Consider the following 25,292-nt stretch of genomic DNA (forward strand, 5'->3'; position numbering starts at 1 on the left):
CTTACTGAAATCAAACATCGTGTTAAACAAAAAGCAAAACACATTAGAACCAAAATAAAACAACTATAGTGGTTAGTCGGAAGATACTCTCAACATGATCTAAAATTATAAGAGGTTGATTTATAAGACAACTATAAAGCCAATTTGGACCTATGAGGTGCAAATATGGGGTTGCACTAAAAATTTAAATCAACTAGTCATCCAATGCTGTCAAAACAAGGTTCTTCGATTGATTACCAATGCCTATCGCTACGTAACCAACGAAGAATTGCACGATGACCTGGAAATCAAATGGATTTGCGAAGTTATCCAAGATAATACGAAAGAAGATTATTAAATCATACTAACGTGGAAGCAATACAACTACTGGACAGCGCGCAGGATGTCAGGAGATTGAAGCGAACCAAACCATACGAACTTATATAAAGTGTATACCTTTAGTGTAAACTATAGCTATAAGTTATTATAATTTTATAATTGAGGAGTACATATTGATGTATTTTCTCGCACTCGTCTTGCTTGTGAATTAGTCCAAGTACAAATGAAAAGTATTAATAAATTAATTCATAATTAAGATTGTACTAAGCGTATCTAATAAAGATGTTATAAAAAAACTTACTAAAATCAATACTTCCATCTAAATTTTATTACTAATGGTTTTTGGACGGATTTTATTAGTTGCTGTCCGTTCAGCTAACAATTTTTTGATTCAGGTGTATGATAATGGATCAAGATTCATCCTTTGCTACATATCGATGAAAAAATAATGTTTATTTCGCATACACAGAGAAAAAATTAATTTTTTTTAAAGTAGATTGTCGTGAAATTGTGATATGTTGTTTGAAAGTTGGTACTGTTAGGTTCCGCTTAAAACGGTTAGGAGGAGGCGTCATCAATATGTCAGGCCCGTGACTTATTGTTATATAGTGTTCGGAATTTATTGGTTGTATTTTTGTACATATAGGCTATGGCATCTTGTTTCAGTTTAATTTTTTACACTATACTTCTTATAGTTACTTGTTTTTGAAGTAACACATTTAACTCACAGTATATAATTACTCTTAAGACGATATTTTTTGAACCGTCAATTCGTTAATTGAGCTCTTAATTACTCCTGACAACTTATTTATTTGAAGGTTATGTCGTTGGCAGATGTCTCACGACAGACAATTTTATGACACTTAATGTTAGCGTCTTCTTTTATTGAACCGAAGAGATTTTTTGTACACCTAACATACTTTTGATTATAGCTGTGAATCTTATTGTTGAAACTCCTTACCATTATGATGATTTTTAACGTTTTAATGATAATTTTTACGAATCATTTCAATAGTTCAGTCGATACCGAGAAAATTTGAAAAAATCTTATATAGTTGTTAAAATATTACAAATTCTATTGTTTGTGTATTTACGTGCTAATTGTAAGCCTTCATTAAACAATTATGTACGAAAAAATACAGTATCTACATTTTTTTCGAGAACAATTGAAATAAAATTGCTGATAATTATTCGGAATTGTCTTTTTTTAATCGCGTTACATTATATTCAGGCATTTTTTCTATTTATATATGTAATATTCTCGAGTAAAAATGCTCATTTTGTCAAATTCCTAAGTTGTTAACTGAGGAAGTTATTATCTTATTATAAAAACGAATAGTTTTTCGTAAATGTATAGTGTACAAACTGTCGCGGGCTATAAGTTGGTGTAGTTTAATCGTTCATCGTATAAACATGATGATTTTAAGGTAAGCTTCAATTTTATGGGATTTAACTATCGTCGTTATATATATCATATTACTGTAATTGTCTGTCAATATTTTCTAATATTCTTATATATGGTATAAAAATTTTAAAAAAATGAGTTGTCCTAAATTATCAATAATTGAAATCGCATTGTGATGAAAACGAAAATGTTACAAACAAAAGCCTTTACAATTGACACGCCAAACATCCTAGAATAATATAGTACTCTACAGTCAAATATAGACTACAGGGAAGTGAGCAAGATGTCAATATAATTGGCTCGATAATCTATCAAGTTATGTTTAATATTTGCTATTATTGTAACATAAATTTACATAAATCTTTTACACTCCATAATACGATTTCCTACAGTTATCCTATAATAATTATATACCCACCTTTAGTTGTTTCCACTCTCATCACCCTGTCTTGGTATTGTCAGCATTGAATAATAACGCACTGTCACATTCTGAGCCACTATTCATGTCAATAGTCAATTATAGTGTATAGTGTCAATATTTTTGACAGTTGTTTGATAGTTTTGATGACAGAGTTTTGAGACAGAGATGATAGACATTTGACAACTGAACGATTTTTGCAGGCTGGTTAGGTTACATGTTCGAACATATCATATAGAATTATATTTCTTTTTAACCAGAATAAAATGGGAAGGAAAATATTGACTGGTATTAAAACGAATTTACAAACTACGATAGGTAATACATTATACATCTTGATAACGTGAGTTCACTGCTATTTTGCATAGACTATATTTGAATATACCGATGCTGTTACTTTGTTATTAAAATTTGCCATATTTAATATAAACTTTCTTTTGTTTTCGCCAATGTTTTAAATATCTCAGTTAAAAGCTTTTAGTTACATTATTTTCAGTTAGTTAGTGAAAAAGAAACGTATATTTGCAAATTTGAGTAACATAATAAGTAATGAATACAAGTTTGATATTATTTTGAGTTTGTGTTTTTCCAAAGAGAAAACTTAGATGTATTTCTCAACAAAGTACAAAAATATAACATATAAAATGTACATGCAATTTATACAGGCCTATTTCGCAGCTACCTGCGATATCAAAATTATTTGAGAGACTGCTATTAAAACGTATTAAGCCATTTATAGAAATACCAGATTTCCAGTTTGGATTTCGAAATCATCACTCGACAATCGACCAAGTGCTTAGAGTAACAGCGGTTGTTAAAAAGGCATTAGAAGAAAATAAATACTGCCCTGCAATATTCCTGAACATCTCACAAGCTTTTGACCGGGTATGGCATTTGGGATTAATATACAAAATGAGTAAATTGCTACCGCAGAATTACTGTCGATTGCTGGAGTCATACATTTTCGAAAGAAAATTTAGTCTCACAGGAAGGGGCATTCTCAACACTTAAACCTATTTCGGTTGGAGTTCCACAGGGCAGTGTTTTGGGACCACTCCTGTAACTGCTCTGTATTGCTGATTGGAACATTTGCCGGCGACACTTATCATGTCAAAAGTTGTATCTTTGTCTAAGTCTGTTAAGAAAACATCATGTTAGGCAAGAAGCAGAGCAGATTAGATTCAAAGTCAAGCAACTGTACTGATTAGTCGGAAGGTATTCTCAACTTGACCTAAAATCAAAGAGATTGGTGTAACAGTCAATCATAATGCCGATTTAGACCTAAGGGGTACAAATATAGGGTTGCACTGATAATAATTACTGCATGATAATAATTACCAATGTTTATCGCTACGTAACCAACGAAGAACTGCGCGATGACCTTGAAACCAACTGTATATACGAAGTGGTCCAAGATTTGGCTGTAAAACATGAAATAAGGTTATTAAATTACAGCAACGTGGAAGCAATACAGCTGCTGGACAACATGCAAGAAATCAGAAGATTGAAGCGAATCAAACCACACGAACTTCTTCAGCGCATAAGTGTATTATTAATTTTAGTTTAAGTAGTTTAGTTTTATTTTAATTTTGGAAATACATACTGATGTATTAATCCCGTACTCAGAACGGTAGTAATCAATTAATTTGTAAATTAAGATTGTACTAAGCAAAACATCGTGTACTTTCAATCGTATACAATCGTTTATATATAGTCGCTATGTCACTTATTTTTTATGCCTTGTTTTCTTTGATAGCATGTTAAATTTTTCAATCTTATTTTCTATAAATATCGTTTGGATTTTCTTATCAATATCTTGTGTAGGATGGAAGATTCGTTGTATTAACACTAATGGGAATATTTTTCTCGCCATATACCTGCTTATTATCTAAGAAAACAGACCAGCGAATGCTGACACTCGAACTATTTACAATTGATAAACAGTTACAGTTTGCAGAAACAGTACTATTGAACATGAGTGCGTGCTAGTGAACGTCATAAAGTTGTCGTCAAACAATCGAAAATCATAAACCTGTTTGCTCGATGGCGATTACAAAAGCAGCCTCATGTGTGTTTAGTCGGATCAAAGACGGCGTCGAATTTTCCGCGTGCCGTAATTTGGCGCTGCAGGCGCGAAACATCGCAGATCGATATTAGTGAACGCATGAATCTCGCATAGAAATTTCGAAATCGTAGCCTCCCACGACCCCATATTATCCCGTTGGTAAGTTTTTCTTTTGTTTTCCAAAGTTATGTTGGGTGCTCGTATGTATTATGATCATTTTTTACTCTAAAAGACTATTATTGAGAGAGATTGGCACAGCATATATTAATCAACATATTTTTCATCATTCTGCAAATGTTTCTCATCTTTCTGTTATGTCGACGATCAATTTTTGCACTTCTTCAGTATTTTGAAACCCTATGCCAGCCAAGCCATGGTCCATCAATTTAAAAAAGTGATAATCAGAAGGAGCATGGTCTGGAGAGTACGCTGGGTGCGGCAGAACTTCCCATTGAAATCTTAACAGTGCAACTTTCACAACTGTTGCAACGTGTGGCCGAAAATTGCTATGAAAAAGGATTGTTTGTTTAATTGACATGAATAAAAATCTGCAGTAACAGTTTCATTCAATTTATGTAGCTCGTAATGCACTACACTACATTTTGCTGCTCCTACCACAGGCATACTGAGACTTTGTGGCCCATAAAGCTACGCTTCAACGTCGATGTGGATGAGGACTCTTCTGGTCTTTCCCAATACTTTTTGCGCTTAGGATTATTGTGGTAGATCTATTTTCCATCGCCAGTACACTGCAAAAAACTTTTTTGCCTGGCGACTAATGATGTTAATCATTAACTGGTAAAAACAAAAACCAACAATTGTGATTTTTGGCCTTCTACCATCAAGTTTCTTGCGTTAGATGCGAAATTCATCATCCATAAGCTTTTAAAATCACTCCTAAGGAAAGAAGGAACTCTCAAAGAAGTAAAATGGTTAAGTTCCTTAAAATAAAACAAAGAAAATGATGTTGAAATAGAAAATAGCTAATAATCAATAGCGGTTTTAAGAGGAGACTGATGGACTTAAATCCTCACCAAAAGTATATTCACCAAGATATATCTGCTAGTCTACAACGTTAGGTTAATTAACAACGTTGGTACATTGAAATCATTACAAAATTCGAAAAAATCGAAGAGACCTGCTATGCATTGAGAAAAGCAAAACTTCGTGGGCTTTCTAACTGTTTACCATATATATAGAACCAACATTAAACCTGGAACAGCTACTGTTAATTCTAGTTTAACATAGGAGTCTGCTTATACCTAATATCAATGAAGAAGCACTGTCAGTGAAGATATTGAAGTGAATGACTGTAAAAAACTAGCACGAGCTATATATGGCAATGATGCTAAAGTATGTACCAATAAAAGTTCTAAAAAGTTTTATTTATTTTATTTTATAAAAGACCTGCTTAAACAAAATGAAACGAAATTGAGAATTCTTGAAACAAACAATTGATGAAGGCATATAAACTGAAATTAAGTGTTTAGTAGGTTTGTTTGACTCTTTACAGTATACAGCACTACAGAACACCAAACGTTCAAAAATTATCACTGTATTGTCCAAACCTTGCTTCGTTTGATTGCAAAACAGTGTAACAGATAACTTCACAGTTTCAAGTTTTACAGTAACAGAGTTATGGTTGTACCAAATATGCGACAAAAGGTCATCGATCAAAACGACACATATATCATATATTCATGTATGATTTATGAAATGTTTATTTAGAGACACGCTTTGAAAAATTTCCGAAAACACTCCGACAAAAAAGTCGTCTAATATCACAACATATATGACAACAATATGTTTTATTATATTGTAAACCACTTTTAGAATCATAAACATTATTATTTTAATTTCAGAGAATTTAAAAGATTATAATTCGTAGGAAAAGTACAAGGGATAGGATAAACTATTATGTTGATTTCAATATATGTAAATAGAGAGTCAAAATGTCTTTAAATTTTGTGGTATATTTAAGTTTTAACTCGAGCCAGTTAATTGCGAGATGTGTGATTGCAATATTTTTATTGTTTTTACATTTTAAAACTCATTAGGTTTATGTATGAAGCATATCTAATCTAATGTTATTACAGCTAATTGTTCTATGCTACAGATATACTACAGGTGTTCTTGTAACGTAGAAAAAAAAAATTCAGTCTTAAATATTGAAGCTATATAAGCATATGAAAGTCTTGATAGATATTACCAATGAATGGTAGAATATAATCTGTCCGAAAAACGTAATGATAGATAGATTGTAACCGGTAATGAAGAATAGGTGATTTCATTACATCGAACTTTGGAACAAAAAACGATCTGGTGATGCCATACGACACATGTTGTGATATGGTTTTAACATCCATTGGAAATAGAAAGCAGTATTCAATAGACATCGTCAGTTCCTTGGTATCAGTGCAGATTTTTCAAGAAAATAGATTTTTTAATTAAAAGTATTGGGCATTTGATTCTATACATCTTGCACAACTTTCAGGCAATTTATGGATGTTAATCCAAAAAAACTGTTTGTCCTTTGGGCAAAACCATTTATGGAGCTATTTTCTAACTTTTTCGAAAGAGCTGTTCTACAAGCTCAAAAAATAGCAAAAAATTGATAGTTAGATGGGACAAGGTCTGGAGAGCACGACGGGTGCGAGAATATGTCCCATCCAAGTGCTTTCAACGTTTCTGTTATCGGTTTTGCTTTATGAGACGGTGCGTTAACGTGTTGTAAAATCTGTAGTCCTCCCCTTCTCCCCCTGGGCCCATACTAGACGTTTTTCGATCAAATGTTGCCAAATGTTTCACTGTTAATTGTTGAAGATTTCAACAGTTCGTAATACACCACGCCACTCTGGTCCCACCAAACGCAGACCAAAACGATTTGGCCTTGGAGTCGATCGGTCGGCTTCGCTAGGTGATAGCCATGATTTCTTTCGCTTAAGATTTTCAAAATAAATTTATTTTTCACCAGATGTCACTATTATATGAAGATATTAGAACCAGCATGTCACAGATCATTTTCCATTTGCCTGTCATTCAATTGAAGTGGTACCCATCTTCCCATCTTTTGGCCTTTACCCATTGCTCGTAATTGATTACTAATCGTTTCTTGGGTCACATTTAATGCTTCTGTGAATTATTTTTGAGTTTGGGTTGTGTCTTCATCCAATAACACTTACAGTTTCGCATCTTCAAATTTTGTCGGTCTACCAGAACGTTATCCATCTTGCACATGGAAATCATCACTTCTGAATTTTCAAAACCATGCCTCACTTGTTTTTAAGGTTAGGACGTGTTCATCATACATTTCTGCCAGTAAACGATGACTTTCAGAACATTTTTCCTAAAATTAAGTAAGAAAAGTAATGCCTGCCGCAAATGTACGTTTTCAGGCACCGAATCTGACATTTTGAAAGATGTATAAATATATGATGTGCAAAATATAACATGTATAGGTTTGAAGCTTGATGTCAGTAGAATAAAATGATATATGTTTCAAATCACAACATTGCATACTTAGCGACATCGTCATTAGCGTTTTTTCTTCACACATTAGATGACGTATGTACAAAATAACTTTGAATAGACTATACGTAGAATAATGTGTTTTTTATCTTTCTTCAAATGCTGGTCGAACTTATCAAATCGCCTTGGTAGTTTTGGATTTTATTTAATTTTAAAATAAACATAAGTATATATGATGAAAGCGTTAGTGTAATTTTTTTTGTTTAATCCTTGGAAGATGCTTATTAATGCTAATTTAAGGATCATAAAGTGTTTTATTATTCGGTCTTTTCCATCTATGTGTAATGCTCTTATGAAGCCTCTGAACTATAATAACATATAGTATATTTTGTGGTCTGTTATACTAAAGTATATTTAAATATCTTTTCTGTTTATTTACCTTTATGTTGTTCAAATGTGTATCTTGTTTGGTTTCATATATGTTTCAACTTTAAATTTTTCGACTTTAACTTTTAAGTGTTAAATAAACTAAAGATGTATTTCATTTTTAGAAACTACCTATGCATTTAACAGACAGTATTTGAATTATATGATATTTTAATTAATATAAATAACCATTGTCAATGAGAATATCGTCTGCAAGTCACATATTTGACCTTATTTTCTGTTCTGTTTTTATAAATCATACTAATACCTTGATCTGAGGTCTTATGTAATTGAACTTATTGATATGCTGATCAGGTTAATTAAATTATTATATGCATGTGCGTATTTTGATCAGTGATGATATCTATTGATGAATATGCGAGGTGTTAATGAAAACATGTGTTAAACAACCTAACCTAACAGTTAAATTCAATGGTCTTGACCTTTCTCTATAAAAATAAACAGTTTTCCATTTATTATTATTGAGTTCAGTGTATACAGACGCTGATTATGAAAGACTTTTGTTATTACTCTTAGTGGTTCCACAATCTGCAGAAATGAATGAATAATGGCATGTAGAAAATCACTTCATTAAGTGATCTCCTGTATAAAATACTATCTTAATTAATTGGTCTTATTCTAAAGCTTATCCTAAAGTCTATATACGTCCAGTAATTAGATCAGATGGTGTTAAATGTTTTATTCTACGCATTTCACTATCACGTCACATATTTAGCTGATTAGCGATTACATTGGGATGCACTGACACTCTTTCGAAGTATTTCACACAAACACTTTGAATTACACTCGTTATAGGTACTAGTGGAATATGGCGTTGTATCACTTCACTTGAACATAGTACGGAGCATCAATAATAGCACGCAACACTTTATTTTCGAACCGTTGAATGATTCTATTTATTCCAGGTTGGTTTGTAGGTTTATTGATGCTGTAACTGGATCTTGAGATCATGAGATGCTAAGATTGCTGTGTCCTCTGCGTATGTAGTATGCCACAGTAGTTATTTTTGTGGTGGGTAGATCGGCTATATATAAAAGATATAGTATTGGACCCAGTACACTACCTTGCGGAACTCCTGAATATATTGGTCGCCTATATTCATCGCCTTGTTTTACAGTAAAATATTTATCAGTGATGTACGATTTTAGTAACTGATAGTCCGGATGAGGGAGAAGTTACTTTAGTTTAACCTTTAAGCTCGTATACCATCCTTTGTCAAAAATCTGAAATGGAACACCTCAAGTTGCTTTTTTCAAGAAATCTGCCCTTGTAGAAACTTATGATGATACCACTCCGTCATATCACAATAGCCGATTTGAAATTATTTTTATATTAAATATTCCAGAATTAATACAAATATACTTAAATATTAAGATGATTTTATCAAAATAAGATATTAAGATCATATTATAGATTTTAAAGATATTTCTTAAATATTTTAAAACTTACTAAGACTAATACTAAAAATATATATATTGTACCATTTTTTCTTAATAATGTATCTAATGAAAGATGATAAGAATACATACAGACAGACTATGCTATAATAATACTTCTGTTACTAAAGTTTCTATTCTTGCTCTGACCAAGTGTATTCATTTAGAATAAAAATTAAACATCTTTTTGGAATACTTTATTTTTATGCAAAATGAGACTATCAACCCTAGGAGTTCTTTATGTATACTATAGACACTGTAGATTAGAACCTCGTCTATCAAAAATCAGTCAGTATCACAATAAAACACTGTACTAAATCAATACTATTGCATTGACTGAAATTAACGTCATATATAAATTACCATTTTTCGTTGATTAAGATTCAGATCGTTCTTGCACGAGGTTACGCGAGCTGGAACGTTAATACTATATTTTTTCTTTTTAGTTTCGAGTGAAAACCTTGCACGGTAGTACCCGAACCATGCCAAAAAAAAGTAGCAACAAAAAGGGAAAGAAGTTCGACGAGGAGACTCCCATAATCATTGTCGAAGGGCCTTCGCAGGAGAACTTGAAGAATATACCGTACGTGGATGAAGAGAAAACAAAAGAACAAGTGATAGAAGATGGTGAAGACAAGGGTGACGGTCCTAGTAAATCTTCGCGGATCGAGACGCCTTATCACAGGAAGAATAGTATCTCGTTACCAAATTTGGATGACTTTGAAGTTATTCAACAAGCTCCAGTAAGTGAAGATAACTTTTATATATGTTTTTAAATTATATCTTGCATTAAATATGCTTGCTTTCATCTCAATTTATATTAATATATTTGTCAAATTAAAATTATGCTACTAAATGTTTTCATGTTTTCAAAATGTTGAATAATCTTATAATAAAAGTTCTCGCTAAGTTGTACCAAAATTAATATCGATTCAATCAAAAATCTTTATAGTTACTGTAATTTTATTTAATCTACGATTATTTTAAAGACAGTGACAATAAAATAACTTAAAAATGGCAAAAAATTGCCAATTTTTATGACTATATATACGGAAAAAGGGCCATCATTTTTTCAACTCTTAGATAAGGATGAAACTTTCAAAATATGGGTATTTTGGGGTGAAATAAACGAAAATCCATGTTAAATTATTCTAGAATCTATAATTTTTAAGATATATGACATAAACAGAAATCCACTACTTTTTTTTAAATACATTTCTCATTGTATAACTTAAAAACTAAAGGTTGTATACATTTTATTATAGTACCATTTGATTCAGCGCAAAATTCTTTATAAACCCTGTTATTTTTATTAACCTGTGATCATTTGAATAGAAATAACAGCAATAATCTGGAAAATAGTAAAAAATCGCCAATTTCTATGACTATATATATGGAAAAAGGACCATAATTTTTTCAACTCTTAGATAAGGATGAAACTCAAAATATGTGTATTTTGGGGTGAAATAAACGAAAATCCATGTTAAATTATTCTAGAATCTATAATTTTTAAGATATATGACATAAACAGAAATCCACTCATTTTTTTTAAATACATTTCTCATTGTATAACTTAAAAACTAAAAGTTGTATAAAATTTATTATACTACCATTCGATTCAGCGCAAAATTCTTTATAAATCCTGTCATTTTTATTAACCTGTGATTATTTGAATAGAAATAACAGCAATAATTTGAAAAATGGTAAAAAATCGCCAATTTCTATGACTATATATATGGAAAAAGGGCCATAATTTTTTCAACTCTTAGATAAGGATGAAACTTTCAAATTATGTGTATTTTGGGGTGAAATAAACGAAAATCCATGTTAAATTATTCTAGAATCTACAATTTTTAAGATATATAACATAAATAGAAATCCACTCATTTTTTAAAATACATTTCTCATTGTATAACTTAAAAACTAAAGGTTGTATAAAATTTATTATACTACCATTCGATTCAGAGCAAAATTCTTTATAAACCCTGTCATTTTTATTAACCTGTGATGTTTTGAATAGAAATAACAGCAATAATCTGGAAAATCGCAAAAAATCGCCAATTTCTATGACTATATATATGGAAAAAGGGCCATAATTTTTTCAACTCTTAGATAAGGATGAAACTTTCAAAATATGTGTATTTTGGGGTGAAATAAACGAAAATCCATGTTAAATTATTCTAGAATCTATAATTTTTAAGATATCTAACATAAACAGAAATCCACTCATTTTTTAAAAATAAATTTCTCATTGTATAACTTAAAAACTAAAGGTTGTATAAAATTTATTATACTACCATTCGATTCAGCGCAAAATTCTTTATAAACCCTGTCATTTTTATTAACCTGTGATGATTTGAATAGAAATAACAGCAAAAATCTGGAAAATGGCAAAAAATCTCCAATTTTCATGACTATATATATGGAAAAAGGATCATAATTTTTCAACTCTTAGATAAAGATGAAACTTTCAAAATATGTGTATTTTGGGGTGAAATAAACGAGAATGTATGTTAAATTACTCTAGAATCTATAATTTTTAAGATATATGATATAAACAGAAATCCACTCATATTTTTTAAACCCCTTTTTCATTGTATACCTTAAAAGTAAAGGTTGTATAAAAATGATTATACTATCATTCGATTCAGCGCAAAATTCTTTATAAATCCTGTAATTTTAATCAGTCTCTGATTATTTGAACAAAAATGTCAGTAATAACTAAGTACGAAAATATTTTGTGCTACTAAGTACCAGGAGTACGTCTGGTATAAATGTACTCCGAATTTGTTCCAGAATATTTTAATATTGTTGGACTATAAAGGAACTAAGCGTTAAACACTATACAGCAATTTTAGAACTACATTTTGTGACATACAACATCAGGCAGAAACATCGACGTCTATAGTGACTTTTGGCAATTAACATATATTTTTCGCAACTAACATAATCCAAATTTGATGACGTATTAATAAAACAGATATTAACACTATCCAGGCATTACTAAGAGGTCTTTCAGAAAATGGCGAAGGTGCAATGGTAAACAATAAATATATGTTATATTTGTTATTTGATATTTATATTTATATATTTGAAATATTTTTATATAAAAATTTCAACTCTATATATAATATCTGATTTCTCTGTGCGCGGATTGATCTTAAAAAGGAATCCAAAGTATTTGTTTCTCATATTAATATATAGATAATAGGAGAATATAAATCAAGTCATTCCTTTACTGTTTTACAATGTTTTTATTATACAGAACATGGAAGAAGCTATATTGCAACATAATAATATAAATAATTTTATAGAAATATTTTCAAAAATTAGCCCATTATTGTATAAGTAAATGTTTGAAATTCCTGTAGGATCTGTTTTCATTCGTAGATTTTGTTTAATTATATGTTAAAGTTTTAAAACATCAATTTTTACTACTTTTAAAACGTCGAACGTCATTGTTTAACATGAGTTCCTAACCACGGTCCTCGGCACTAAGTTTACCGTCATCCCAGACGACACCCGGTCAGTCTTACCCAGCCTGGGACTTATTGATGGCCTGGGTTATATAGTCTTTTATAATTATAATCACAAACATAAAGTAGATCCATGCCCCAGCAGGATTCGAATCCGCGATTATCGCAATAGTAGGAGGACCGTCCTGTCGCCTTTACCACTGCCTCAACCAAGCCCGCTAAATGCCTTGCGATGTGAAAAAGTGATTCGAATACATACAAGAATCTAACATTTTTATTGCAAATTTAATAACGTCTAAATTAAGAAATTCTTTTTTCAAATATATTTTAAAGTCTCCTTTTACCAACTATGGGTTTATCTGGACTAGACCTACAGTTTAACATGGGCTCCGAACCACGGTCCTCGGCATTAAGCCTACCGACTGGCGAGGGACCAACTTTAGATATTATTCCAGAAGACATCCGGTCTTACCCAACCTGGTTACTGGCGTGACTCGGATCATTTTCCTTGTCGGATTTTACACTCTTGCCTAGAACAATCACAAATTTTAAACAATCACAAACATAAAGTAGATCCATGCCCCAGCAGGATTCGAACCCGCGGCTATCGCAACAGTAGGAGGGCCGTCCTATCGCCTTTACCACTGCGCCACCCAGCCGGCTCATTTTATTTTTAAATTTTACGAGATAAAAGTGATATTGACATAACTATAAAAACCTAACGCTATATAATTTGTCACTATATAGTTTGTTCAATTTTTTTTTACAATTGACACAACAGATCAAATTAAACACGCTAGTCATGTATTGAATTAATAAAAACAACGCGTAACCGCCTACTTATCAATGTTTAGAATAACCGTTGAATTATTTATACCAAGGTATTAAAATTTATGTAAGAAGAAAAGTCATTCAAACCAATTTTCAACAGAACTGGTATACGTTCTCCCTCTACCAATATAAAATATGGTTCGCCTTAATGAATATCTTTTATTTTCATAGATTATAATTATTACTATTATAATTATTATTTTTCCAATACCGATCGTATATATGATATATAAATAAAAACAGGTTTTTTTCGGTGTTGTTTTTATGTTGTTAATTTCACTCTTTGCCTTGTAAATATTTTAATTCAATCTCATGAAAAACGGCGTGGATTCCCAGTCACAACCAGAATCGCCATGAAAGGCATCTAGTATCAGTGAAATTCTTTTGAGTTGGTTTGTGTGTGTGTGTATGTTTGTATCACCCATTGGAATGTTAGAACGATTACTAGAGAAACATATACTATATAAAAAAGTAATTGTAAATTGCGTAGTACGGTTTAATATTCACAGAAGGGAGATTGTTTTGTTCAACACGAAACTGAAGTAAATATAGTCAAGTGTGCCGTGCGAGATGAATAAAAAACGGACGTACAGATCGTTGAGTTTGAGTGAACCGGTTGATCGCGTTTGCCATGGAAATTACACTGGACAAGTTGAGGTATGCATCAATTAACAAAATAAAATTTCGTTTATAATAAACAAAGTATGCTTTGTAAACAATAATTGTTTACAGAGGAATTTAAGTAATAAAAACATCAATGTTATCAATACTCTACGGGCTAATTTTGGTGGGAAATTGTTTAGAATCTTTAAAAAAGCGAAGGAAAACAGTTTTTGCTCGGCCAGAAATATCGTCCAAGTAACGAACCCAACAAATAAATTATATTAAGAACTATTAATGGAAAAAGAAAGTTTAGAATGGCTTTAGTAGAATGACGTAATCGACACTGTGATTGTTAAAATGCGATGTTATTGTTAGCAGTAACATGCCGGTTTGGTTATTCAGTGGTCCAGGCGACAGGACGGTCCTCCTACCGTTATGATGGTTGCATGTTCGAATCTTATTCACTGTGTTGGTGTTTTTAATGGGAAAACCCTTTGGACGCCCTTTGGATTTCCTTTTTTTTGGAATATTATATACACTTTTATATACATTTTTCATTGTATAACTTAAAAACTAAATGTTAAATAGAAATTATCTTACTACTACTCGAGTCAGTGCAAAAATATTTGTACTCTGTAATTTTCATTAACCTGCAATTATTTAAACGGAAATAATGGTAAAATTTTTGAAAATGGCAAGAAATCGCAAATTTTCATGGCTATATACATGAAAAAAATTGCTTTAGAGTTTATAATTTTTTAAACAGAAATGCCCTTATTTTTGGAAAATATACTATAATTGGATTCAAAGTAAATTTTTTAATAATCTCTATAATTTTTATTAACCTGCAATTATTTCACTACTAGACTATATATATGAAAAAAGTGCCAAACATTTTTATCTCTCGGATAAAGACAATGGTTTCAAAATACATGTATCTCGAAAAAGTTCACCAGTCTTCATAAAATTCACTTTTCATTAATTTCATTTCATTTCATGTAATTCAAAGATCAATATTATGTAAAATTTATTATATATCATTCGATTCAACACTAAATTCTTTATAATACCTTTAATTTTCATTAGCCTGTGATTATTTTAAAGGAAAAAACCGCGAAAAATAAAATAATAAAAGCGATAAAGATAAAAGCCTCAAAATATGTGTATTTTAGGGTGAAATAAACGAAGATCTAGGTGAATTAATTTAAAATATGTCATATAAACAAAAATTCACTTGTTTCCCTGAAAATACCAATTTTATTGTACAATTCTAAGGTTAATATTGTATAAAAATCGTATTCTGTATTTTTATTTATCAATTCGCATTAAGTAACCATTGAATATTATTTTTCTGTAAATAAAACTCCCGGAAAATACAAATTTCATTTTACAATTCTAAGGTTAATATTGTATAAAAATCGTATTCTGTATTTTTATTAATCAATTCACATTAAGTAACCATTGAACATTATTTTTCTGTAAATAGACTCTCATTTACTTAAAAATAGTGACATTTATTTCTAGCAAACTGACCTAATTTGTGTGAACCGTATGTAACTTAACTAAACACGTGTTATGTGCGAGAAAAGATTAAAAAATACACTGTTATCAGGTGCTCCATAAATAATGAATAAAAGAAAGTTTAGATCGCTGAGTTTGAGTGAACCAATTGAGCGGCTTTACCATGACTATAACATCGGGTTGCATGTTGAGGTAGGTTAAGTTGTGCTGTTTGGGAAGCCTATTTTTAATCAATCGTTATCAAATTATATAAACATTGGTAAGTGATTATTTTATAAATCTGAGTGTATATATTTGTTTGTTTATTTTATCAGTTATGTATCAAGTTATTATTTATATCTCCACTGGGCAGATTGTTGAATTATCTTACACCGAGTAGTAATTAAAAAAAAATATATTAGAAAAACTGTAAGATATTAAAATAATTTCTTAAAGGCTATCCTTTTTCTATCATGACGTAATCCAGTCACTGTTGATTTAGTTCCACCAACTAAATCAAAAAACCAAAATCCAAAAAGACAAAATAAAATTTCGTTTATAATAATCAAAGTATGCTGTGTAAACAATGTTTGTTTACAGGCGAATTTAAGTAATGAAAACATATATATTCCAAGCATTAATTCATAATAACTAAAATTTATTTTCTATTTATTTGTGTTAACTGTTTATTAATTTATCAACAAATTGCTTTTAGAAAATTAATAATATAATTAAAAAGGTAATAAAATATAAGTTATGTGCTTTAGAAGCTTTTTTCATAGTTGTTTTTAAAAACGAATATCAAGATGTATCAAGATAATTAATTTATAATCAATGTTATCAATACTCTACGGACTAATTTTGGTGGGAAATTGTTTAGAACCTTCAAAAAAGCAAAAGCAAACAGTTTTCTCTCTCCCAATTAATGAACCCAACAAATAAATTATGTTAAGAACTATTAATGAGAAAAGAAAGTTTAGAATGGCTTTGGTAGAATGGCGTAATAGACACTGTGATTGTAAAAATGCGATGTTAATGTTAACAATAACATGTCGATTTATTTTATCATTTATGTATCAAGTTATTATTTATATCTCCACTGGGAAGATTGTTGAATTATCTTACGCCAAGAGTATTAATTTAAAAAAAAATGTTTATATTAGAAAAACTGTAAGATATTAAAATAATTTCTTTCTGCCAACTAAATCAAAAAACCAAAACACCAAAATCCAAAAAAACACTCTGAGGGCGTTTTGATAAAAACCAAACTCATACAAGAAATGGACAAAATAATATGAGCACATGACATGTGGTCAGGTTCTTGCACCAAAAGATCCATTGCATCCAATTGCTTCAATGATGTCGGAGATGGAAATCTACTCCTCTCTGCTTCATTTATACGCAGGCATATTAACGTTCATATTATTTCATGTATCCCCTGTATATACTTAAGAAAAATAGTATTAAAAAAACTCACATATACATAATATTGACTGCATATTTACTATATTAGTTTCAATAAATATTGCAATAGGACAGACATTTTCATAATCACTTTCTGTATTTATATCAAAGTATCAACATTATTCGAAATACAATACAAAATACAATAATTCTGTTTATGTCTTATCGTTTAATTGATTAGTAACCCCCTGATATGGATCCAGATTTGGAAGATTTTATACTAAGGTAATATTTTTCTTCTTTTTTATAGATTACCGATTTCAATTCAGCCAGTGAGCTGGAAACTGATGATGAACTGGACGTTTGGTGAGTACAAAGAATATTTTGTAATGTTTTCTTCTTCGTTTCTCACGTTTCTTTAATATTTTATTTACGTGAGAAATAATTCTTTTGTTGCATTTCATTGTATATTAGTTGCTTGGATAACTTCATAGATTCATTGGATTCCGAGATCATCGTGTAGTTCTTCGTTGATTCTGTAGCGATAAGCATTGATCGAAGAAATATCTTTTGATAGCGTTGGATTATTAGTCGGTTTGATGTGACTGATATGAAAGCACAGATGAAATTAAAAGTAAATCTTTAAAGAGTTAAGAATGGTTCTCAGAATGAGTGGCTATCTCAAACATTGAGTTCCAGTACTACATGGATGTTCATATGTTCCCTCTAAGGTTCCAGCGGTACCTATCGCACTACTTCTGTTTAAGATATGTTACTTGTTCTTTTGCATCTGGTGCTTTATTATTCGAAAGAGTGCATTTCCGAGGTGGTTCAATTGAAACCAAGTCAAGATCTAAAGGGGGAAGGGGGAAAACAAAAAAAAAGGCAAGTACAAAGTTTTCACATATTTTTTATGTATAATAACAGATATTTTTGTATAATATTATTGTTCAGCACAAAAGCCACTCAGTTGACTTTTTAAGCCGTAACTTACAAACCTTCGTAGAAATATTGCAGACAACTGCTTCTATAGTGTAACGATTAAAGCGTTTGGGGGTCGCGTTTGGGAACTAGTTTAACTAATATTTAATTTTTAGTGAGTTCCTTATTTATTTTTTGAAGTCTGTTTAATTTTATGGTTAAAAATATTTTTGAGAAGCATTTTTTTGCTGGTCCTTTAAATACATTTTTCCTTTGAATCACCAGCATTGTGATATATTCAAGAGGAATTTTAGTATTATATGTACAAAAATTGATCTTTGATGAACATTGGGTCGAGATAAAGAAGGACTTATCTTCCATACATAAGGTGATTTCTGTTTTATGCACCTCAGTCATTGCTTATTATTACGACGTATCAATAACACAAATATACACGGTTTTGGACCTGAGCAACCAAAAACTGTTTAAAAGGTAAATCGAGAGGGTTGAATCCAAATCAGAACCCTTTTTTTCAAAATTGGTTCTAGTTTTCGAAACATTAGTGTAAATATGGGATAGACAGCAACCTTTTTGAAAACATTAATCACTTATTAATTAGTTTTTGAAAAGTTACGTGTATCTACAACAAAGCGTATTTAGATATTCAATTTTGCCACATTTGTGCTATTTAATGGTATTTCCAGTTAAAAGAAACATATGTGACATTTCATATTTGTCCGTTGCGACCTCTGTATTTGTTATCTTAAGCAACATTGAGATTTAAAATTTGATGTGATAAATGATATCTTATTTACTGCTAGAACATTATCATTATTCATGATAAAATATCAATTTCATGAACTTCTCTTATAATCTGACTCATCGGCAATTACAATTAGAATGAATTATTTTCATTTGTCGTATTAAATCTTATTACATCCATTACTTGGTAATGATCGTATTTTTACCTGGTACTGTATTTCATCTACAAGGTATGACCAATATAAAATCTGAAATGTACACTATTTCAATTTAATTTGTTGAGTTTATTATTTTGAATATTAATTATTATTTCTAAATTTCATTAATGTTGGGCTGGGGAAAAGCAATTTCGATTTTTGTCATGGGTTTTCAACGCGAATGTATGTTTTTAAATTTCAGGCACTGTTCAATGATATACATATATGTATAGCATATATAGTCTATTCAATAGAACAGTGATCTTACGTCATCTAAATTTATAACGCCTAAACGTTATTTTGGCATTGCTTTGGACATATAACAAAATTTTAATCTAAATTAAATAATGAAAGTAAAGTAATGTTATCAAATATAATTTATTTTAACATTATAGTACATCTAATGAAAAAATCGAATTGTTTCGCGACTATACAATTGAGCTTTTGCGGACGTGGGAAAACACAAATGTTTATATGTATAAATACAATTTTTTATAATAAATTAAAGTAAAATATATGGCAGTTGTTATATATTGAACTCTTTTCCACATCGCCTATGAGGTAGATTTTTAGGAAGTAACAAATCTAACAAATGTATATCCAAGTAATGTATTTTAATTTCAGTTGAGAGTATATATACACTTTTATGTTTAATTATTGTTTTTTTTGTTGTAGTGTTTTTATTAAGTAATTTTGATATAACTGTATTTCTTAGTTTTTTTTGTTACAACCTGTTTACGTTTTTATAAATAAAATTAAATTTAATCACTGCATTCACTCCAAAAAGTTCGTATTCCTTTTCTCCTCATATATTTTAACCAAATTCTCACATATATTATGAACAATTAGACACATATTTATGCACACAAATCTTTCACGATCTACAACACGATTTTCTATAGTTATCCTTTGTTAAATGTATACTCACCTTTAGTCATTTCCACTGTCATCATCATGTCTTAGTAATTGTCAGCATTGAATGTCTGTCGAATCACTTGCTGTTATCTTTTCCGCCACTGTGTTATGGTATGACGCATTGTCCATAACAATAACTGATGTTTTTCTCCATATTCTTTGATAGATTTTCATATTAGAGCAAGAATATCTTATGGTTCATTTCTCCATGGTAGTAGTATTTGGGCTTAGAAGAAAATACTAACTCTGTCCCAGGAATAAAACCATTCCTGCTTCCAGTATGAAAAACGGCATATCTGCAATGAATTATTAAAAAATATTATGATTAACAAAACCTTTACCTTTTTCCATAAATTGCTCTATTGCCATGAGGGGCAGTGACCTAGTGTTCGATTTATAAATGCCCTATCTAAATCTGTCTATAAATATCTGTCCTACCTATCAATTTTATTCTATGTTTTTAAAAGTTGTATGGTTCTAAACAAATAAATATAGGATATCTTTATACCATTTACAACCTATATTTCTTAATAGTGTATGAAGAGAGATATCTTACATCTCTCAAAGAACTGCATTTTCAGCTATGCTTTCCAGACTAATAGTTTCCGCTGAAATAATTGCGTTTCATACACCAAAATGTCCGTGGTATAGTCTGTATGGAATGGGCTCTCAAATTTTCTGAGAAATTGAGTTTTTTTTTGAAAACCTTTGATGGTTGGCGTACTGAAATACAACATTTTAACCAAATTCAAGTATACTGGATGTTAGTTCACTTTGGTGACCTTACACCTTGAACAATGGTGAAATACTCTATTTATATAGATTATTTCAATTAATAGGTATTACTATTACATTTAATAAGTATTATATACGACCTTAAAGCCCTCCATTAGGGAAAACCGAACCCCAACCTTATGTCATCAAAGCAATCATAGTTTTTTAGACCACACTACGTATATATAGCATTTTTTATTGCAAAGTGCGGATACAAAACCGCGACATACCTACTAATACTCAAGTATTTCCAGCACGTAAAATCTCAACTTTTAACAATGTCGATAAGATTAGACTTGTGATTAGTTTGAACATAATCTATCAATAAAATAATTCACTTAACTGACGTGATACCGTACGTAATACCTTTAATATTCTTGTTTTTTATTTTTCGCGAGAATACTCACAAGTAGAACTGTGATTCAATGAAATCGAATTAGAGTAAGTGAAAAGGTGAAGTGATCGAAATTGTTTAGGACTTTAGGAGAATATGTCGGTCAAGACGCCATATACCATTCCGGAAATTAAAGTGGACGAAGCAGAAGAAGATGCCCTTCTGAGGTAAACATTTTGCAATAATGTCACCATCTGTCTATATCTGTAAAAATTAATTGCTTATAGTCAGTTTCGCTAAAATTCGAGAACACCTGGCCGATTTAGCTAATTTGGTTTTGATATATTTTGATATAAGTCCAGTGAATGTTTATATGGTGGGAAAATATGGAATAATTGACAGGAAGATGGTATAAACCATAATTTTGTTTCTCTATACAAAATGTCACTTACTATCATCAATACTTTCACTGTCACAAAAGATCGACTTTTTTTTGGTTGCTAAATATTTATGGGTGCGTTGGAAAATTTATTTTGTGGCTGAAAATATTGAATACTCATTAAAACAACCGGCCACCATAATAAGTCCGCGACTAGAACACGATTACATGAAAAATAATGCGTACATGTCAAATATGATATAGATATGTACTAACGGAAATGAGAATTACATTATAATTGTGGTCGAAAAACATTTACCAATAATAGAAAAGAAATATGTAATGACTGTTTATGGCAAATCATATTTTGTAAATATATCTCATATTTGTTATCATTTAGTTACATTTTTTTACAAAACTACGAAATACAATTCAGGATACAATTCTTACTTTTACTGTTACTTTTAGTTGCTTACCACTATCACAATATCATCCACATTTTGTTTGATTCTAAACACTGAGGCTAACATGTAAAAGTTTAAGGGTTTATTGTCTTGCTTCAGCAACAATTTCTGGAGTATGTGGATGAATGTAATTAATTGCGTTTTCACTTATTGGAGGTTTCTTTACAAAGCCAAATTCTACAATTGGTTTTATTAATAGTTTTATTTATAGATATTACAATAGGATAAAGATAACATTATAAGCGCCCTGTTTTACTTAATATATTTACCCGATATAGCACCTTCTGATTAGTATTGGTTCCATTAAACAACATTTTCGAAAATATAAAACAAAATATGACAAAAATGAACTTCTGCAATCTCTACATTCAAAAAACTTTTTGAATTGTTTAAGGATACAAGGTATCACCATATCCATACCGAGGACTCCATATTTTAGTATGAACCATGCTATCAGAACTTTTACATTTAAACAAGAAATACCTTCAACATTCAATTAAAATTCCACTATTATACAGATAATGACATATTTATGAACGTGGTTTTATGTTAACTGAACTTATAAGAAAAAGTGGAGAAGTTCTTAATCCTGTATCAGCCAATCAATTTTGGTCTTTAACTGGACTGAATACTCCATATTCTATAAATAATGAGACAGAAAAAGCGTTTCCATGCTGCCAATTGTATTCGCAACACCTACATTTTTCTTTTTATTGAAAAAATTCAAGGATATATATGTCTTTGATTTAATTGAATAATTTTATTCACTAATAATTAGTTCATAAATTGCTTATTAGTTGAATCATTAACATGCATTTACATCTAAAGATATATTAATGATATTTTAATGATTAGTTTAATATACACATACATTTTGATATATAAGCATTTATAACTATATAAACAAAACACATACTTTCTACCATGTGATATGATAACAATTAGACTATGTTTGTTGGATTCATCATCGGTAATTCGTAGTTGTCCATGTGAAAATGACTTGAGGAAATACGAGTGAGGTGTCAAGTAGTATAACGTCAACCTGTCTAATTTGTAATCATTGTTTCGACTGAGGATTTGTTGAAACAATTAATATTTGCCGTTGACAAGTGATTGAGCAAATATTGTTTCATTTTCGATGTGGATCTTCGACGTAAAACAACATGTCTTCAGTTGCGTTTCGCTTTCTTACAGTTTTCTTTTCGTGGAAAAGTTGGAGGTTTTCTTTATAATCGTATGGTGCGAGTTGAATGGTGAAGATGCAGAACAAAACTGACCACAGAACGATATGGAACGTGCCCAAAGTGTATATATACGGGGATGATCCTAACGATGGTGATATAGAAGAAGCTATTTTGAGGTATTTGCATATTCAAATCGTGCTCAAAATGTTGCTCCAAGTCTATTCATTTATATTTTTCTTTTAATTTTCGTGTTTCATTTTAACTAATTATTTGGGCCCTCAAATAATACTAGCTGTACTGAAATACTTCAGGCAATTTTTGTCCGTTTTAGTCAGATGTTTTAAAATCTTATACGATATGTTGATGATTATTCACATTATTTGAAATAGATAATGAAACACAGTTCTGCTTCCTTTATTCACACCTTTTCTATACAGATAACATAATCCACCATATTTTTTATGATACATTGTCACGTGATGCTTTTTAAAAATCGTAAAATGTTGATTATTTTATTATTATTTAATTTTACTTAGTTTTAGTATACTTTATTCCAGTCTAGAAATCTGATTTACTTTAAAACGTGACGAAAGTAAAACAAAATATTTTTCATCACACAAAAAGGCAATTTTTTACCTTTTTTGACATTTCCGAATTATTAAAAACTACTAGGCCTGCAAACTGATTTTAAAGCATTTATAACACATTGTGTTACTGTACATTAAATCGCATCAGGTAGGCTTGTAACCAGCATTATGTTGAAGCCTCATGGTGAGGCTTCGCTTTTTAGTATGTTTTCAATGCGTTGAAAATGTCTGAATTTGGAAGGCATTACTTGATGATGATTGGTGTAAAACGCAAGAAGAATATGCAGAATTGTTGGGTGCAACACAAGAAACCATTTCCAATCACTTGAAGAATATGGTAATGATCCAAAGGCTTGAATATCCATGGCTTTAAATTAATTATCTGTATATGATGGGATCAGCTTGGTGTAGTATACTAAGAGCTACTATTAATGAAACCATTAATGGGATCACTGTCGATTACAATTGATGAGTTTGAGCAGAGCACTCTGCGAAAAATACCATATAATGACACAACAATGTTATTCTTTATTATGACAATGCTCCACCACATCCAAAACCGATTAATACATACTTGAAAACATTAAAATGAGGAGTGCTACTTCACCCGCCGTTTTCTCCAGACCGTGGTTCTTCTTATTACTACTTGTTCCGACATATTAGCCGTCTATTACCTGTCTGAACAGCACTTCTCTTTTTATGAAGATAGGAAAAAAGGGCTGTATTCGTGGATAGCTTCAAAAGATAGTGGCCAAAAAAGTAGTTTCGGAAATGCGTTTAAAGTTTTGTCTTTAGATACCACGCTACTAAAACACATATCTCCAAAAATAATTTAAATTTTAAAAAGTCTTCCTAAAGGCATAATAACAAACAAATAGTTGAATACCGTTCAAAATCGTCCATCTTACGTCACTCTAATATCATCTAATGACATGTCTAATGTCAAGTAATAAACAACATTTTGTTAGATTGGTGGTAAGTTACAGGTATCTAACCAGTTGTTTCAATATGCTTCTTCCGTGAACAACCTTTGTTGAATTTGATTCATTTTGAAAGACGCATACATCGCGTAATACGCATCAACGAAATTCTTTATATGTCGAGAGAATATGACATAAAAGTGATAATTCTAAAAGCGATAACTCCAAAATCAAGGGGCAGCTAGGGAAGGCTACAAACATTCATACCAAACGCTTTAAAAATGATTTAAATCATTTTGTGTTGACTGACACCGGTAGATATAAATTTAAAAGCCTTGGATAATATATTTTTGCTTGGAATTATTATCGATGATAAAAAAAGAATCTATATCAAAACGGTAAAAGTCAAAGCAGAAGAAGTTGTGCTTGACAGCCCTCATATTTCTTCAAGACAACCAATTTGATGGAGTCAAAGTCCCTAACG

At 30.6% G+C, this 25,292-nt stretch overlaps 1 protein-coding gene across 5 annotated transcripts in view; it reads left to right on the top strand.

The window, feature by feature from the left end:
• Window positions 1–1,559: 1,559 nt before the first annotated feature.
• Window positions 1,560–25,292, top strand: part of LOC143195945 (myogenesis-regulating glycosidase) — a 35,210-nt gene continuing 11,477 nt past the window's right edge. Inside the window, exons 1-3 of one of the 5 annotated variants that reach the window (XM_076403481.1) lie at window positions 1,560–1,745; window positions 10,004–10,300; window positions 17,682–17,737. In XM_076403481.1, the coding sequence (XP_076259596.1) occupies window positions 10,040–10,300; window positions 17,682–17,737 (317 nt within the window). In that variant the 5' untranslated portion in view covers window positions 1,560–1,745; window positions 10,004–10,039. Of the gene's footprint in view, window positions 1,746–4,201; window positions 4,366–10,003; window positions 10,301–14,170; window positions 14,522–17,681; window positions 17,738–21,149; window positions 21,502–23,317; window positions 23,478–25,292 lie in introns of those variants that run through there. The other 4 variants (XM_076403480.1, XM_076403482.1, XM_076403485.1 and 1 more) reach the window with 4 other exon arrangements.

This window comes from Rhynchophorus ferrugineus, unplaced genomic scaffold (assembly GCF_030347505.1).
Source record: "Rhynchophorus ferrugineus isolate W39M unplaced genomic scaffold, kcgeb_rfMv2 rfM4, whole genome shotgun sequence".
Classification (NCBI taxonomy): domain Eukaryota; kingdom Metazoa; phylum Arthropoda; class Insecta; order Coleoptera; family Curculionidae; genus Rhynchophorus; species Rhynchophorus ferrugineus.